At 40.6% G+C, this 18,524-nt stretch overlaps 3 protein-coding genes across 4 annotated transcripts; all 3 read left to right on the top strand.

The window, feature by feature from the left end:
- The first annotated feature begins 503 nt into the window (after window positions 1-503).
- On the top strand, window positions 504-4,069 carry LOC118418358 (glutathione S-transferase A-like). 2 transcript variants are annotated; one of them, XM_035824234.1, is made up of 7 exons: window positions 504-757; window positions 1,314-1,379; window positions 1,786-1,953; window positions 2,442-2,534; window positions 2,860-2,994; window positions 3,500-3,709; window positions 3,896-4,069. In XM_035824234.1, exons 1-6 carry the CDS (start codon window positions 596-598, stop codon window positions 3,692-3,694), a joined length of 819 nt encoding a protein of 272 aa, XP_035680127.1. In that variant the 5' UTR covers window positions 504-595; the 3' UTR covers window positions 3,695-3,709; window positions 3,896-4,069. The 2 variants fall into 2 exon arrangements, with proteins under 2 accessions (XP_035680127.1, XP_035680126.1); XM_035824233.1 differs by having other exon boundaries at window positions 504-766.
- Window positions 4,070-6,214: 2,145 nt separating this feature from the next.
- LOC118418177 (glutathione S-transferase A-like) lies at window positions 6,215-9,154 on the top strand. The gene is made up of 6 exons (XM_035824014.1): window positions 6,215-6,382; window positions 6,549-6,646; window positions 6,949-7,063; window positions 7,748-7,903; window positions 8,323-8,412; window positions 8,873-9,154. Exons 1-6 carry the CDS (start codon window positions 6,215-6,217, stop codon window positions 9,137-9,139), a joined length of 894 nt encoding a protein of 297 aa, XP_035679907.1. The 3' UTR covers window positions 9,140-9,154.
- Window positions 9,155-11,311: 2,157 nt separating this feature from the next.
- Window positions 11,312-13,128, top strand: LOC118418176 (glutathione S-transferase A-like). Its single transcript, XM_035824013.1, has 3 exons — window positions 11,312-11,464; window positions 11,999-12,064; window positions 12,940-13,128. The coding sequence occupies exons 1-3, from the start codon at window positions 11,312-11,314 to the stop codon at window positions 13,126-13,128; spliced, it is 408 nt and encodes a 135-aa protein (XP_035679906.1).
- The last annotated feature ends 5,396 nt before the right edge of the window (window positions 13,129-18,524 follow it).

The raw sequence follows: 18,524 nt of genomic DNA, 5'->3' as shown, positions 1-18,524 counted from the left end.
CATAATCTTTATTACACACAGTACATAATCTATAAAGTAACGTTTCATAAAAAAGACACACATGGAGAAAACTGGACATAAGATGTCTTTGCTAAAATTCACCAAGGACGGCTCAAATTATCAGTCAGATCAAGGACGTTATATGAGTAAAAGGTGGGGGGGGGGGCATGTATCGGACATGCCATACCGTATTGCACATGCGTATATTCATATTCCTGGGTATATGCATGATTTGTCATTAAGGTCGGTACATGGTGTTTCTGTGTCTTATTACTACATGTATTGCATTTAGAAACGATTAGTGCACATAAAGTTACAGGCATTTGAAAGCTGAAAAACAGCCTTACTGCAAACTTGATCTCGCTCCAAAAAGTATATTATTCGTTGCATGAACTAGTTGTGTCAAGAGTCATATGAGCAACTTGCGACCAGACAAATATGGTAAGGGTTGATACCCGTTGGTCCACTTTCCAGATTGTCTGTGAAATCACGTGATTTTGGGGGGTCCATCAATAAAAGTCACCAACAACATCGCATAGACTACTCTTCAGTATTCTGTTAACAAAGTACAGTCTGACAACAGCACAGAAAAATCATGTCGGAGACCGCCGAAGTTACCCTGTACTACGCTCCAGGCAGCGTGGCCTCTCTGACGCTTCAGATCGTCCTGGAGGAAAAAGGGATCGAGTACACCACCAAAGTAGTGGACGAGGACAAGCCTAGCAAGGAATTCAAGAACCTCTGCCCCAGGGAGGAGGTAACATCGGTTCGTTGTCTTGATAAATTTATCAATAGTAACTAGAGTTTCAAAATGTAAGGTAAAATTTTCCCTAGCGTGCAAAAATTGCCCCAGATATATCGAAGGGACCTACTTGTCTGAGTAATTGTACATTGATGTAGGTCATATATGTCATCATCAGTTTAAAATCTTCTCGGGGTAACTTATAACATTTGTTGAAACACGACAACAGATACAATCGAAATATCATTGTATCCTCGTAAATCTCTTTTTGGTCTTTTTGTGAAATTATAAACAGAAAAATTTTTCCTTTAGCTTAATGAATACTTGATATATTACTGCTATCAGCTGTAGCTTACGGAATGATACATAGACTTTAGTCAGTGTATGTGTGTGTAACACAGGGGAACTCTCTTGCTGTATATCAAAGTCTTTTAGAACAAAACGCACCCAATCCCGTTCTTGGAGGGTACAGATCAAACCGTCTAACAGGTAATAGTCATACATGTGTACGAAGCGCCACCAAGCGAATACATTCCATCATTGCAACCACCTGCTTTCTGTTATTTTCCAGGTCCCCGTCCTGAAGCATGGCGATTTTGTTCTACAGGAGTTTATGGCTGCCTGTATATATTTGGAGGTGAGTATATGGCTAAATTCTGCATATAGCTCTAGCGTTACTGTCTTACCATATTGTATATAATTAGCCAGAATTTGTGGAACGGAACTCATCTTTGCTTAGTGTCTACAATTCACTACTACAGTACTAGCATTCCTATTACCTTAAGAATGACCAATGCTATCACAGATAAACAGAGCTCTCCAAGCAGAGGTTCGCCCCCGACTGTTTTTGACGTTTTTCAGTCGTTTTATCGGGCTTTATATATTTCTTTGTGTCTCGAACGAGAAAACGGTACAAAATACAAAGCCCGATGAAAAACGATAAAAAGGCCAGAGACGAACCTCTGCTTGGAGACTATCACAGACCTGCACTTTCTTCCAATTATTCATTCATGGAGTTAACCTGATATGCTGCAATGTTCTAGGAAACCTTCGGAGGCACCAAACTGATTCCTGATGATGACATCACGAGCGAGGCCCTGGTGCTACAGCGCATGTTCAGTGCACAGAGTATCGGGGTGGGAGACACGACCATCTGCAGCTACTGGGCGGACTATGACGACGAGGATGATGAGGATTACGGACCGGAAGATGTAAGTCATGCTTCTTTACACTTGCCATTAGCTAGGTAGCCTGGAAGCTATAGGCCTAGATATGGTTTCCTTGCTATTGTAAGATCCTTCCCCATTTAAATGCTTCTTAAAAGGCCCTTGTGCTGTTCTTTTTCTCTCATTTTCGTTCCTTTTCGCTCCTTTTTGTTCTCTTTCGTTCCTTTCTGTTCCTTTTCTCTCCTTTTCGTTCCCGTTCGCACTTTCGATAAATCCGCTGTCAGTATTGAGTTGTAGTCCTGGTAGAAACATATGATTTGTCAGCTTTGTATTTTGCTAATAGTTTTCATAAAACATCAAATTTACGATATCTTGTAGATCCTTGTAGTAGGATAGGTACCACGAAGCTTCATTTCCTAACAGAAATTCAAAGCTGACATGGTGAAATTGTGTCTTCGTTGTTATCAGCCGCAATTTTATCCTTAGTTTGTTATACAGGTATTTATCATTTTTTTGTTATTTGTCATCATCAGGAGGAGGAAGATGAAGATGAGGATCCGGATGAGGAAGATGCCAAGGAAGATCTGGCGGAGGAACTCATGATTTGGGAGGAATATCTGAAAGAGGTGAGCAGTGTTTGTAGAGCAACTAGAGATTTCTTGTTGGCACTTCATCCCGAATGTGATCATTTATGGCACTAGTATGTTATTAGCTTCATCCGGCAGAGCAAGGAAACTCTGTAATGAGTGTCTTCAAATCAGAAACTGTCTCTACTTCTGTAGCTTCTTTGTAGGCGTTGTTCCAGAAATCATATCAGAGTTGATAACGTTAGGTAATAACAGTGGCTTATAGACACGTTACTAGTACATTGTATATTAAGCTATTCCTCTGCGAATGTATTCAACAGATGTCTTTTTCTTACATATGTATGTACATTTCCAATTCCAACAGGAAGGGGGTCCGTTTATCGCCGGGAAAGAGTTCTCCATGGCGGATGTTTCGTTCTTCCCCGTGCTGGCTTACGTCGTGTGGATGGGATTCCAGCCGAAGAAAGCTTACCCACACCTGAACGACTACTACCTGGCGGTAAGATTCTCTTACAATACCTGTGCTCGATAGTACCATTTCCTTCAAATTCTGACCTTGACTTTATTCGAATTGCAACGGGGCAACAAGCTGGCATTGTGACCGCATACACATACATGTAGTTACATGTACATATACAGTACAGATTGAACAAACGTAAATACAATCAAATAATGATGTCAGCAAGTAACATCAAGTATTAGGTAGAATAAAATGGCTATACACTTTGAATACAGTAGCAGCTGGAACATAACGTTATATCAAATTTTGATGGGATTATATAATTGACACATGACACAAATTTGTTCAGTAACGTTAAACATGAGACTTTATGTATATTACGGTATGCATCAAAATTTACACGTTTACAATGCATAAATCACGAAGGAAAATTTTAAAGCTTGCTAATGACAAATGAGTGCTGCTGAAATTTCACAGTCGGATCAAATAATTTGTTGCTATATTTTACAGAAGGAATAAAGTTTTTTTGTTTCATTTTCCACAGGTCCGTGACCGGGAGACTGTCCAGGCAGTCTGGCCGGTAGACTGGAACAAACCATGTCCAGAGAAGGACTTCCTCTACTTGGAGGAGTATTTGGAAGAGGACGAGGAAGAGCCTAAACCTAAGGCCAAGTCTAATGATAAGGGAAAGGCGAAATGGAAGGGAAAAGGGAAGGGGAAGGCAAAGGGAAAGAAATAGAATATTTGGTCAACGTTCTCCAGATGTAGCCTCTACCAGGCTCCGTGGATCGGTGGTCGATCTAATTGTAATTGCATCTAATTGTAGAAATTGGACAACTTGAGAGTCAATGTTTTAGTGGCCGGCCGACTCCCCTAGCGTGCTATTGACTCTCAAGTTTTTCTACGATTAGACCACCGATCCACGGAGCCTGGTAGATGCTTCTCCGGATGTTGGATAACAAATCAATTACAAGAAGCTGCAAGAGTTGATTCGAATGTTCAAAAATTACCCGGACAGTTTTTGTAAGCTGGATTTGAGTTAAAACGTTGTAACGTTATCTTGTGCGCAAAGCACAGTTACAGTAATGAGAACACTTCAAGCAAACTTCTGTTGTGTGCAAATAGTATCTACACACACGGGAATTCGAATATGAACAAATTGAGATGTTGTTTTAAAAATGCTACTTTAACATGACATATTGGCAATGTTGACAATATTGTGCCATAATGATGGTCTCAAGAGAGACAGATTACCTGTTTCCGTGTGTTGAAAATAAAGTTCTTATCATGTGACCTGCCTTGCATATGGACCTTACTGTTTTTTTGTTACAACTTGTACTTAATCCAGTGGGTATGTATGAACAATAAAGGCCTTAATTCACTATGGTGACAAAGTTGAAATAAAAACATGGAACAGATACATGAAATATGTTAACCAACCAACGCAAGAATAGTAAACAGAGCAGGAGTAACGGGATGGTATATCCTTTTTTCCGTCTGCCCTGTTCACTTGAAATAGTACACATACGTACACGATACAGATATACAATGATACGGCTACAAAAAGCATTACACAGCACTCTCACTCACACACTCACTGCGGCGAGCTCGCTCGGAGTCTCCACGTTTCTAGTTTCCTCCACCTCTTTGTCATCCATCGCTGCGGGAAGTTGCTGCAGGTCCAAACCGCTGTCTTCAGCAAGCTGCTTAAAGTATGACTTCCGCGGTCTTCCCCTGCCTCTGTTTCTGTGATTCGGACTCCACAGTAACAGCAGGCTACTAAAAAACGCATCCATATTTGTAGTGAATTGGAGTTCGTCCGGGTCAGGAACAAGGCAGGAACATTAGATATGTTTTGACGATCGAATCTTGCGGATGTGAGGTTCGAATTATAGTACGTAACGTTAGGTGTAAGTTTTGATAGCCTTTTTAATGGTGTCAATTTAGTTATATTTGAGCGCAGTTTAAGAACTCAAGTATGGACTGTCAACGCGTTCCGTGTGGGATTCATGATTTTTCTTTTACTTTTTGAAAGTAAAGAATTATATAGATTTGTGTGTTACACTTAGACTTGTTCGTTGGTAGCTTGAGTCGATAGTTTGATCTCCAATACATATACGGATATTTGTTGAAAGTGGTGGCATTGATGTCATTACCGTGTAAGGAAAGAAAAGAAATGATAGACGAACCCAGAGTTTCTCTCCGGTAAGTTAGTGGTAATTACAGAGATAAGCCATCGGTCTATGTGGAGTATAATAATCAAGAATATACTAGTATAGTATTAAGTGGTACATTTTTTTAAGCATAGAGATCAAATTATCCATGCATGGGTGTGGAGTGATCATACCACTGACCAGTATTTCATTATTTATTCCTTTTTATTGCGATACCCTTTATCCCAATATAGGGTTAGTCTTCCATGGTACCGGTTCGAGATTCGAACAATAAAACATACATATACACGTACGTACGCCAAAGTTATACTATACTACGCTCCTGACAGCGTGGCTTCTCCGCCACGTACACGCAAACATATATACAGCATTATATACAGATAAGAAACAAAGGAAACATAAACAAGCATAACACAAAATGTATGGATAAAAAGCTATAGCTATTAACGTTAACTTAACTTGAGATCAAATGGTCGATTGTCTTTATAAATTGGGATACTTGACAGGGATTTGCTGTTTGGTGGTAGGGTATTCCATAGATTGATTGCACGGTAGAGAAAAGTTTAATTTTTCAGTTTGTTTTTGGCTTGGAAAATTAGTGTTATAAGCCATATCAATGTATAAATGTACAATAAAGGCAATCATCATTATATAATTTAGCAACTAAGATGGCCTTTCACATTCAAAAATGAGATTTCTAAATGTTGTCTGGGGAACATTTGAAGTAAGATAATTGGATATGATTTACCACATGAAACATCATAAATACTTGCATCTGGTGAGATAATACCCGCCTTGTCTGTAATTCAATGCGTGATGTAAATTTGTCAGTGCTGATTTATGTTGTCTTCCTTTAAGTACTGTCTACCAGATCTCCATAGCTCCAGACGAGACAGTGTCTGGGAGAGTTGTCTGCAGATGAACTCATGACCTGTTCTTTCAGTCAAGTCGTGCCGTCAGTGGTCACATGACCACGTTGTCTGAAGACGGTGATCCAGATTGTAACTAGTACATCCAACGACCTACTTCTCAGACTACTCTGCTGCTATTCCAGCCACAGGCAACAACTACAGTAACTCACTATCATGGCGTCTACGGAAGAAATGGTTCTGTACTACGAGTCAGGCAGCACGCCCTGCATGTCGATCATGCTAGCCCTGGAAGAAAAGGGAGTCAGCTACACCAAGAAGGAGGTGAACACGGAGAAAGACGAAGACATTGCGATGCTTGAGGAGGTGGCCGACAGAGATGAGGTAGGCTGTCTTCCATTCACACATTGAGAAAATCACATATCGTGTCTTATGTTCAATCTGCAAGCTTCTATCTCGGGCTGATTCGTTTCTGTAGCATAATTTGGTTGTGATTTTCTGGTACATGTGTAATCCATGCATTTTGTAAGTCCGCCTTATATCTCCTCAGGCCCCCTTTCACAAGACGGCAATGGCGCTGCGCTTTTACTGCGACCTAAATATGATATGTGTAACCTTCGATTTCACACTTGGTATGTCATACAAGACGTAAAAGTGTAACAAATATTTATTTCTTTTCTATACAATTCGTTGAGCGATCTGTCAAATTTTAGGTCACAGAGAGCGCGCGGCGAGAGCGCCGTCCTAGTGGAAAGGGGGTATTACTAACCATATATCAACAAATTTCAAGGCAGATTTACCAGTGACATAAAATACATGTAGTATCTAAGCTGACCAAGGAGTGCAGCTGGTCAAAGGGAGTCATCAGCCACTGGGAGCCAAACACACTCCTGGGCCGGCTTAACTCCTCTGGCAGCTTTTGAAACTACATGTATGTTATTTTACTCTAGGATCTGCTCGGAGAGTAACCCATACCTAACTTGTTCTACTTTGCAGCCTCCGGCCCTCCTACACGGTGATAATGTGCTGTTTGACGAGGTCGTTCCAGCCTGTCTATACTTGGAAGTACGTATGATCTATTTATTATATATCATATGTATAAAGTATATTTAATCACTTTAGCTGAGACATTTGAGTACATCGAATTCAAGAATTTGACAATCAAACTGACTGTACCAAAACCGTAACAACATTTTCACCATTATTGTTACCAAGAAGCTAAATACGTATTATTATATGTATATGTTTTGTCTTTGTTGTGACCTTTGCTGAGCAAATAAATTTCTTCGTCCATCCATTCATTCAGAATCTTCTTGGCAATTATTTGGAATTCTTTTGGGGAGGAAAATAGTTAGATAATTACAGTTGAAGTCAACATTTCTTACCCATTTTGCAATGTTTCCGTGCATTAAGATACTGGAAGAACTCACTCTCATATTCTTGCAACAGTCCTGACTTCATCAGCAATGTTTACATTTACAACTATCTTAAGAAGCGAGAAGAAGTCGAACCTGTACATACTAGCATACATTAGACTTTGTAGTTACATGTAGTAACTTAAAGATAACTCTTTCTTACTTCACTAGAACTAGTACCCAGACTATTCAGAACTACTCAGAACTTTATCATCTTGACCTGTACTTAGCTTGTGTGAGCAGAAACGGATAATAAAGGTTTTCTTCATCATCATCATCATCAATACAAATTTGACCCAAAATCTAACACATGAATGTGGCATCGTCCCTGCAGAAAGTCTTCGGCAACAACCGCCTGATTCCCGAAGGCGCGGCCCAGCGAGCTCACGTCATAAAGCGCATGCTCCAGGCACAGAAGATCGGGGTGGGGGACACCTGTATCGACGAGTACTGGGAGGACGACGACGAGGAGGAGGGTGATGACGACATGGTAAAACCACTTCTAAACATTGGGATGAAACTGTGTAGATGCCGCAATCAGTCCAAGAAACATAGCGTATAAGTAAACATTGATAAACGTTTGATTGATGTAAAGATCATTCAACTAGAATTTTTTGGAGGTCATGGGGAACATAGACATGTTTATGTCCGTTCTAATTTGAAAGGTGATTATTGGAATTCACAATAAGCCATTTGTTTCGTTGATTGATGTACTATGTATACTGCATGTAATTGTCTTACGTGACATGGCGTTGCCGTTCAAGACAAGCTTGTAACTCTAGGTTTGGTTGTACCATTGACATTGCTTACTAGTATTTGTACACAACATTTTTTAATACTCGGTCGAATACCGATAATGATGATGTACACGCCAATGTAGCCAACTGACTGGAACATTTTGTTCTCCAGGATGAGGAAAAGGCTGACGCACTTGACGAAAAGGAAGATAAGGAAGAACTGGCCGAAGAGCTCGAACACTGGGAGTTCTATTTGAAACAGGTAAGAAGGAATATGTTTCTTTATCCCAAAGTATGACAGCTTGAGTTATGAAGTCTAGTCACATGAAATAAAAATGAAAAGATGGTCATTTAAGCGGCAGACGAGCTAGGAGGTCTCTCTTTAATGTTTTAAATCTTTAGTTTGACCCTTTTTACACAACCATTGCTTTATTCTCACCGACCGTCTCAGTGACCGCCTGTCACCTTCTTCGTGGCAATTCTGATTGGTTCACATCGTACTGCAGGACAGGTGTCGCTGCTCACAGTTCAGATGTGGTCACAAAACGTAAAATATTTACTATTTACATATGACAGGCAAATTCGATGACGTACTAACCTGATGAAACTATTCACAGAAGATTTGAGCATATTTCCAAGCCATAGTATCATTTGACATATTCAAAACTATAACCTTCTAAAATTAGATATCACTTCTAACATGGGACTTGTTTTGCTTACAGGGTACTTACATCGCGGGGTCAGAGTTCACCATGGCGGATTGTGTGTTCATCCCAGTCCTGACCTACCTCGTGACGAATGGACTAGACCTGACCAAGAAGTACCCGCTGTTGCACAAGTACTACACTCTGGTGAGCGACGCTTCATTTCTAGTCATTTCTAAGACATTCAGTCATAAGTTTGCCACTTCCACGAAAGCAAAGCATCCAATTTGCTTCCATAATCTACCTCTTAGGAGGAAGTTCCACGCTGAGAGCTTCTTTCCTTGAACTACATCGTTATGGAATAAGCTTCCACGGACCTGTGGAGTACATGGGGTACAGTCTGAAACTGTTTAAGTCAAGGGTTAACAGACATCTCTCTTCACAATACAGTATAGTAACCCAAAACGTTTCAGTGGCTCCATGAGCCTTGTTTTTGCGATGAATCCTAAGTAAATAAATATAAAGTTAGCACTGTCGCTACGACCATTTGTAGTCAAAGCAACATTGTATTGTTCTGTAGGCGATGATATTTTGTCACTAAAACCCAGGTCATTTTATACTGCCCTCTTCTTTCCCTCAGCTGTTTCTCTTTTTAAGATGAGCTCAAAACTAGGATATACATATATCATCTTTATCGACACAACAAAATTACAGCGACTTTCGTAAGGTCTGCTACAAACAAGTGTATACTCAGTTTGAATTACCTACATGAATATCAACGAATAAGTAGCTTTGCAATCATTAGAAATACCATATTTTAGATAAACTGATTCTGACTATTTTGTCAACCATTATCATATTCATCTTTATACCCACAGATCAAGGAGCGGCCGTCTGTCGTGGAGGTTGGGAAATATCACACGATAGATGAAGAAGGCATCTTCAAGGAAATGCCAGCTACTGGCGTCTTGGGCGGCCTTGGCGACAAAGTGAAAGACTTCTTCGGGAAACTAGGCAAGAAGTAGCGGCTCAAGACATACTATATCCTACGTTACCATGACATTTTTACATAGACTCAATATGTGCTCAAATTTGCTCATGACAACGCATGTCATAAGCATCTTTTGGGAACCTAGCGGTTAGAAAGCAAGTTTGTACATTCTTGTTCGGGTTTATTTTGTAGTTTTCAGACATGACATTTCTATCTGACGGCACCATAAAAAAGTGAACATAACGGTCTCTTATCCAAGTATCTGCTTAGAAATATTGAATATCGATGCGATCATAAGTTGTTTTTATTGGTGACAACATCTAAGGCTACATGAATGACACAGTAACAAATATTGCCCTGTCTTTACCAATCTTCACACGATTTATCAAATACTTGGGGCTATCTGTTCTCAAAACGAAATAAACTTATTCGTACATCACTATATGAACAGTCTCGGTGGTGATTTCACAACAGAATACAATTCCACGTGTAAGCATGAACAGCTATTTCTTTTTCTCATCCTTTCCTCTGAATAAGCATACACAAAGAGAGTCAACATTTGTTCTGATGACCAACAATGTGTTGTGGAATTTCTTTTCAAACTATCGTTTCTCGTGGCTCTAAAAGTAGCAAAAAGGAGGATTCACAAAGCGCGGCATAGAGATGATCGTACTGTAAGAATTATAACAAAGAAGAAAACATCTTATTATTATTAATAAGATTCCCTCATAATTTGCCTCGTCGGGAATACATGCAGAACTCACCCCGCAACTTGACTTTTCTACCTCCATGAAAATGGAGGTATTGTTTTAGGTGTGTCTGTCTGTGTGTGTGTTTGTTTGTTTGTGTGTCCGGATAGGCGCCCTAAAAACAATGGAATAAAAATGGAATAAACAATAAACAGGAATTTTGCGATACATCAATCCAGCATCTCATAAAAGTTTAAAATCGTCGCCGAGGCCTCGCTGAATTTTTAAGCGCAGCTGAAAGTGCCCCGCGAACGCCGGCTGCGCTGCTAAACATCGTCCAAATCCTACTCTCCAAGCAGAGGTTGAGTCGCGTAGATATACAGTATGTAGTAGTAGTCGGAAAAATTACACTGTCGCTCCTCTTAAACTTAGCACCTAGGTACAAAATGCCCTGAATGTGTCAAAGTGATTAAATTTGATAGGCTTGTGCCGTTACGATCTGAAGCAGAGGTAAGAGGAGCGCCAGTGTAATTTTTCCGACCACTACTATATCTACGTGACTCAACCTCTGCTTGGAGAGTATCCAAATTCCGGTTAATCGCAAAAACGCCGGTCATACTCCGCCGGAAAATGCCAATTCGGAGTTCGCCGACAAGTCGGCCGAGCTAAATTCTTGATTTGTAAAGGGGACTTTATAAGCTGCTACCCGTTGTTCCAGTTCCCTCAGTTCTTGGTTGTCTGTGCCATCATTCATGGTCCCTAAATATATGTCATCGATATATCGCACAGACAACTCTTAAGTCTTCTCCTGTTGACAAAGTACAGTCTGACAAAATCATGTCGGAGACCGCCGAAGTTATCCTGTATTACGGGCCTGGCAGTGTGGCCTCTCTGACACTTATGATCGTCCTGGAGGAACACCACCAAAGTAGTGGACGAGAAGAAAAACAGCAAGAAACTCAAGAAGCTCAACCCGAGGAAGGAGGTAAAGTGGGCTCGTCGTCTCATTGCACCGTATGCATAGGGTCAAGTTAACTTGAAATGTGTGCTAGATAGATATATAGATGGTTTGTTGCGCAACAATTTCATCAGTGACTATGTATGGCAATGTACAGATAACAGAGGTTACAGTCTGTCACTACACATATACGTTATATTACAACAATTTCAGTTACTACAATACTAGTGGACTATATCGAGTGGAATCTACAGTAGGTAATAAAGGGAACTATTGCACACATCGGACTGAGTATTTCTATGCTACTTTGCAACATAACATTTGTCAAGATTCATTTAGGAATGGTACAGTTTCTATTTTGCATGGCGTGATAAATGTATTGACCTAGGTGGATAGATATGGAATCATGACATGATAAGAGTACATTGAAGGTTTCACTACTTGTGTGTGGTAGAGATACATTTGACGTACATGTATATAGAGTCATGTTCACTTGCACTGACCAAGGAGGTTAAAAAATGTATCCTCCTTGCACTGGCGGACACTAGATTTCTGTTGTTCTCCAGATCCCTGTCTTGAAGCACGGCGATGTTGTTATACCTCAGTGCCTTGCTGCATGCATCTACTTGGAGGTGAGTTTAGCTAATAGAAATAATGTGTATACTAGGGCTGGGGATCGGTACAGTGTACCGGTACAAAACCGGTTTTTTCGTATTGGACCGGTCCAGAAAAACCGGACCTGAAAAAATTAGGTAGACCGGATGTTGGACCGATTAGAAAATTACCAGATTATTTTATCAGGCATTCACACGTTTTGGCGCTTGCAGGTGGAAGAAAATAACAAGAGTGAAGTAGAATAGAGTTTATGGTAATTTCTACCACATTTTACAGCCAACCGTACAGGTGCAGTTAGCGTTGTAGGATTTTAAAACGCCAGTGTAAGTCTAATACTCCACCAAGTAGATCTCTTTGTAGTGAAATGGACCATTGGTATGAGTCATACTGAATCAGGTCCAGGTTCAGGTCCGGAACTGGACCTGATCCTCTGGACCTGAACCGGACCTGAATTTTCTGTACCGGTACCCAGCCCTAGTGTATACCCTTTTACTGAACTTTCTACAATGTGTACAAATCTTGTCTGCCTTACACTCACACATCCGATCAAAAGTATACAATAACTTTTGCACATTTGCCCTGGAAGTCAGCGGTCGGATACTGGTACTCTTTTGCTGGCTTCGAACATTTTCACGAACGTTTCTTTCCAGTGTTGTCTGTGGAAACATATCATAGGTTATTTTCAGCATATTCAATGGGTCAGGGTTCAACTTCAGTCGCATTGCCATAGAAATGCAGCCATCTCTTATTCTATTGAAGTCGAGTCTTTTAGCTGGAGTAATATTTACCAGACGATCATTGGCTAGAGATATGAAAGTGATGCGGTTCATATATATCGAAAGATTGATCAATCTGTACGTGTACTTTTACCTGATATGTTGCATTGTTCTAGGAAACCTTCGGAGGCACCAAACTGATTCCTGATGATGACATCACGAGCGAGGCCCTGGTGCTACAGCGCATGTTCAGTGCACAGAGTATCGGGGTGGGAGACACGACCATCTGCAGCTACTGGGCGGACTATGACGACGAGGATGATGATGATTACGGACCGGAAGATGTAAGTCATGGTCTCTACTAGGGCTGGGTACTGGTACAAAACCGGGTTTTCTTATTGGACCGCGGTCCAGAAAAAACGGACCTGAAAAAAATCGGTGGACCGGATGTACCGAATGGAACAAGCTTGATGTCACAGTTCGCAGCATGGGAGCTGTGTCGTCGCACCAGTCTGACCTATTGTCTTTCAAACAGCTACTTGTGAAATCTACTGTTGATAGATTCAGAAGCCACTTTGTATCCGATAACCTCTGTGCCTGGTCTACTGCATGTAAGTGCGCCTCCTGTCAGGATTTTAGGGCTCGGTAGTCTGATCGATTGTTTATGTCGTTTAGTATTAATCTTAATCTGCTGTATTTATTGTATTTTTATGTCGAGGCGAGGGCCAGTAAAGGTGTCACCACCTGTTCCCCCGCCCCTTCCACTTGTTTGGTGAATTTTAATAAACAAATAAACAAAAGTAGGACCTATTGGAAAATGGACAGATTATATGATCAGACATTCACACGTTTCGAGGCTTACCGGTCGAGGAAAATAACAAGAGCGAAGTAGAGTAGAGTCTATAGTCATTTCTACCAAGTTTTACAGTCAACAGTACAGTGACAGTTAGCCTTGTATAGTAGGACTGATAGCCATCGAAAATTTGGAGGTACGTGTACTTACCTTTAATACAATCACTGATTGATGAAAATTCCTATTAACTGTGAACATACGTGACTAATAAATCTCTTCAACGATAGCCTTGTAGGGTTTTAAAACGCCAATGGAAGTCGAATACAGATTTCTTTGTTGCGAAATGGACCTTCGTTTTGATTATCGTCCATTCACAAGTTCTTACATACAGAATCAGATTCAGGCCCAAACATGGACCTGATCCTCTGGACCAGAACCGGACCTGGACCTGAATTTTCAACGGTCACCAACCCCTAGACTGTACCAAACTGACTACGCTGGCTTTTTATATTAGAATGATTTGCCAGAGGAGTATGCTACCAGAAGGGTTGGTCGGGGAACTAATATTATAAGTGTGGAATTACTCCTCTGGCCAATTGGCCTAATTCTACGATCCCGTAGGAAGGCCTGGTGGAGGCTATGTACTAGTAAATCATGCTTCCGCTTACACATGCTGTTAGCTAGCTAGCTTGAAAACTATAGCGTTCAATATGTTGTACTTGCTATTGCGAGCTGATTCCCCATAAAAATGTCCCTAAAACATGCATAGACTTCAGTCCACAAAAATTTAAAGCTGGCATGGTGAAATTTTAGATTCTGAAATGTGCCTTTTTTATGTCCGACTTTTGCCCACTACCGTTCATCGTTACTCACGTCAACTTTATGCTTAGTTTGATATACATGTACTTATTATATTTCTTGTTGTTTGTCAGGAGCAAAATAAAAAGAAGGATCCAGATGAGAAAGATGCCAAGGAAGATCTGGCGGAAGAACTCATGATTTGGGAGGAATATCTGAAAGAGGTGAGTTCACGCGTACGGTTTCGCGCGGATCGCAGTATGAAAGACAGACAGAGATATTCCTTTCGGTCACTCAACGGTTATTTCATCCAGATTATGATTATCTGTTGGATCACTGTGGTGAAAGACAGACCAATATTCGTCCGACAGTGCAAGGATACCCTGTTATGGCTGTCATCTTTTTAGAATCAGTCTATACTTTTGCTGTTTATGGACATTCCAGGAATCATTTGATGTTTTGCAACTGCAAGTTGAAGTGAGGGGTTGATACATATCTGACCCTTTAATACCTCCCTCATGACCTCAATGAAAAGCGGCCTACAGGCTGATTTGAGCTTCTCATGAATATATAAAAGTTCAAACAAACAGGTACGATTTTAATAGGCGATAACAGTGCAGTGTCTTGTGCCTCAGTTACTTATTTTCGAGTGTGTTCTACGGATAATGAATGTCACAAATTTTCTCACAAATATATCTTACATCTTTAACAGGAAGGGGGTCCATTTATCGCCGAGAAAGAGTTCTCCATGGCGGATGTTTCGTTCTTCCCCGTGCTGGCATATGTCGTGTGGATGGGCTTCCAGCCGAAGAAAGCTTACCCAAACCTGAACAAGTACTACCTGGCGGTGAGATTCTCTTACACTTACTGTAACCGTTTCCTTAATAATCTGATGGGATTATAATTGGCAGAAGCACAAAGTTTCATCAGAAAACATTAGCCTTTTATCGAAGCAACATTCACACATTTACAATCAAGCTCCGTTGAACTTTTTAAGGAAAGGGAATTCTTACTAATAATTACAGACGTGTTTCGTTAGTTTCACAGTCGGTTCCAAAATGTTTGTTATTGGGCTTTCATTTTCCACAGGTCCGTGACCGGGAGACTGTCCAGACTGTCTGGCCGGTAGACTGGAACAAACCATGCCCAGAAAAGGACTTCCTTTCTTTGGAAGAGCATTTGGCTGAGGAAAAGCCTAAGCATAAGGGTATATTGAAGGCAAAGGGAAAGGCGAAGTGGATAGGGAAGAGGAAAAGCAGACGGGTTAGATTTGCTACAAAGGCGTCACTTTGGCAGTTTCGAGACTAGGGTCTCATTGGAGACAAGAAGACAAAGAAAATGTTTGTGTGTGTTGAAAAGTTCTCACAATTACCTCCATGAAAAATGGTGGTATAGTTTTTGGTGTGTCTGTGTGTGTCTCTCTGTGTGTCCGGATATTTGTGATCAGCATAACTTTAGAACCTCCGGATGGATTGTAATGATACTTGGGTAGGTGTTTGGAAGACAAAGGTCAAAGTCGGTTTTGGGCCCCCTGGTGTGTGACCTTGGTACTGCAACAGAACTTCGATTGTTTGTATCTTTTCACCTGGACGCGCTATGGTCTTGATTTTTTGGTGGGAGATAGCTTGTGGCGTAAGGAAGCGGGTATATAGGTTTGGGCCCCCTAGCGGCATGCTCTGGAACAGCAGGGACAATTTTGGATCTTCCAAGCAGCATAACGGAACATAGGAACGATGGCAGTCCATGATATTCAACACATAAGTATGTTTGGTAGAGATGTACATGATGAAGTATGCAATTTGGACCTAATTTGTATACTTAATTAGGAAAATCTATATTTCCAGTATTTTCCATTATAGGACTCAAATACATGTAACATATGTACTTTGTGGCAGGTGGAAGATTAGCAGATACCAATTATGCAAAGTCTCTAATTTGCATTATCAATGTTAAAGTGTCCCAATTCTTCTGGGTACATGTAGTAAATGATCGGATTATGAACATTGTGACATGTGTAAGTTAGTCAAAGGTGTAGACAACCAAGCATAAATTATGTAGATATGAAAGTCATTTGTATTATCAGAGCTCCGAACTCTTGTTCTTGCGGTACTTAGAAGTTAAGTTAAGTTGAGCATTATTAGATATAAATCATGCAAATCGGGGCCTAGTTTAATAATTAAGAGCAAATGCTACAATATTCTTCTTTACTAAAAAGAGACTTTCATACTTTGAACAACTTGTTTTTGTTTTGGTCTTTGTGTTCGAACCTATAGATCAAGATCCTTTTAATGGCTAGTCTGACATATTTGGCATGTCTTCTAAGTAAAGAGGGTATCAAACACCTAAGTATACCATGAACACCATAAATGTTTAGTGGTGTTCATGGAGGACTGTGTCATACGGACCCTTGTTTTACTTTTTTTAACGCACTGTTATCTTTGAAACATATGAAATGTAATCTCTACCAAGGTAGAGAAAACATGAGCCTTTAATCAATGGTGTACGGATGTTTACTCAATCTTACAGATTGGTCCCTCTCTTTATCACCGGTAGCTACTTTGTCTGATAATCAATACAGTAACCTTTAGAGGCCCCTCTGAAACACATTGACAATATGAACATAGTTCAGACAGTGTATACCAAGAGACAACAGAGAGAGAATAGTTTTCACGACTGCTCAGCAGTTTAATTGATAAAGCAAGAAAAGTGTTACACGTTGAGAGATGCGCTTGGAAGGATTTGGATTAGATGATTCAACATCTTTGTGCAGAGCAACTTGTCAGTCGACTGGGACAAAGTTGCTTCGACCTGGCAGTGGCTCACGGTCACATCTCAGCCACTGATGCAGAAGTACCCAGCCGGGCCGTCTTCAACACAGGTCCAGCCCGGACCGCAGGAGGACTCGGTGCAGAAGCCAGAACGGGCCGATTTCGTTCCACTCGGTACTGTAATATAAAAGGCATCTTATAATATTGTCTGTTTAGATAGGATAAATCCTGTGTATGTGTATGTACATTTTCTTTATGCATATGTAGGTTACAAAATTTGAAGCAAACTAGCAATAAACCAAGAGGACAAATTTATTTGGTCATCGATAATTCCGGTCTATAGCAAATAGCAGTTTTAATACATATGAATACTGCATTGGAAACCACCCACATTATAGTTTATGTGTCTTTGGCGTTTTTATGAGGTGAACATATTTGTATCAGTTACATATTACAATTATCATCGCCTACGTAGAAAAGAAACTGCCTTGAGTGGGTAAGTACGAAACAAATTGTACCTGCACAATGGACACCGTCAAGTTCGTTCTCACAGGGCCAGCCAAACGGACAGGGGTCGGGATCACAATGATTGACTGGAATGAATTGAAAGAGTGTAACCCATGCCAATATGCATGTAAGTAGATTTCAGAGTAAACCCATTCTTATCATGAGCGTGGATGAACTATGATAACCTACGCTGAAGAAAATGTCAAGCTGACTGCACATCTAAGTAAAATCCCAGTAAGATAACAGATTTACCTGTCTCACAGAAGGTTCCGGTGTATCCTAGAGGGCATGTGCAGAAGGCAGTGGAATCGTCAAAACACGACGAGCATTTTCCTCCATTCTGGCATACATTCGACTGACATATCCAAACGTCTGACAGAAATAAATGACATGACAAGATAAAACATACATCGTCTATAGGCAAAGTCATGCCTTTTGGCACAAAAATGTTTGCGGGACGCTATTTGGAATATGTTTGGTCCAAATGCCAGGTGAAGCATGTAGAGGGTGAAAAAAGAAACAACAGGTAGGACAGTACTAGTTACTTACTAATGTAAGGGAGTGACAAAGAATGACATCTAAAATGCTTGTTACTTTATCGCAGAAGTACTAACGGTATATTAATTTTAATGATCTATCATGTACACAACATGAAGTCAAAAGAAGTGAGTATCTTCCCACTAGATTCGCAGACGTAATGATGTCGCTGGTTGCATGACTGGTAGGTTCCCATGAAGCCCACGGAGCTGTCCAGTAGTACACACACGTCAAAGTAAGCGTCGCTGTTCTGGTACATCCAAGAAGTAGCTTTCAAACATTGTAGAAATAAAGATTAGTGACTACATAACACCACAATGGTGAATACTATGAACGAGCTAGGGTCAAGATCCCTCTC

The sequence above is a fragment of the Branchiostoma floridae genome, chromosome 6 (genome assembly GCF_000003815.2).
Source record: "Branchiostoma floridae strain S238N-H82 chromosome 6, Bfl_VNyyK, whole genome shotgun sequence".
NCBI lineage: Eukaryota > Metazoa > Chordata > Leptocardii > Amphioxiformes > Branchiostomatidae > Branchiostoma > Branchiostoma floridae.
This window is presented reverse-complemented; position numbering and strand designations above follow the sequence as displayed.

Excerpts from the sequence above, each read along its gene's own strand:
- LOC118418358 (XM_035824233.1), top strand. The coding sequence starts at position 596 with ATGTCGGAGACCGCCGAAGTTACCCTGTACTACGCTCCAGGCAGCGTG. Across the intron at positions 767-1,313 it reads CCAGGGAGGAGGTAACATCG|GTCCCCGTCCTGAAGCATGG; the intron begins GTTCGTTGTCTT and ends GTTATTTTCCAG. Across the intron at positions 1,954-2,441 it reads AGGATTACGGACCGGAAGAT|GAGGAGGAAGATGAAGATGA; the intron begins GTAAGTCATGCT and ends TGTCATCATCAG.
- LOC118418177 (XM_035824014.1), top strand. The coding sequence starts at position 6,215 with ATGGCGTCTACGGAAGAAATGGTTCTGTACTACGAGTCAGGCAGCACG. Across the intron at positions 7,064-7,747 it reads CAGCCTGTCTATACTTGGAA|AAAGTCTTCGGCAACAACCG; the intron begins GTACGTATGATC and ends TCGTCCCTGCAG. Across the intron at positions 7,904-8,322 it reads AGGAGGGTGATGACGACATG|GATGAGGAAAAGGCTGACGC; the intron begins GTAAAACCACTT and ends TTTGTTCTCCAG.
- LOC118418176 (XM_035824013.1), top strand. The coding sequence starts at position 11,312 with ATGTCGGAGACCGCCGAAGTTATCCTGTATTACGGGCCTGGCAGTGTG. Across the intron at positions 11,465-11,998 it reads AACCCGAGGAAGGAGGTAAA|ATCCCTGTCTTGAAGCACGG; the intron begins GTGGGCTCGTCG and ends GTTGTTCTCCAG. Across the intron at positions 12,065-12,939 it reads CTGCATGCATCTACTTGGAG|GAAACCTTCGGAGGCACCAA; the intron begins GTGAGTTTAGCT and ends GCATTGTTCTAG.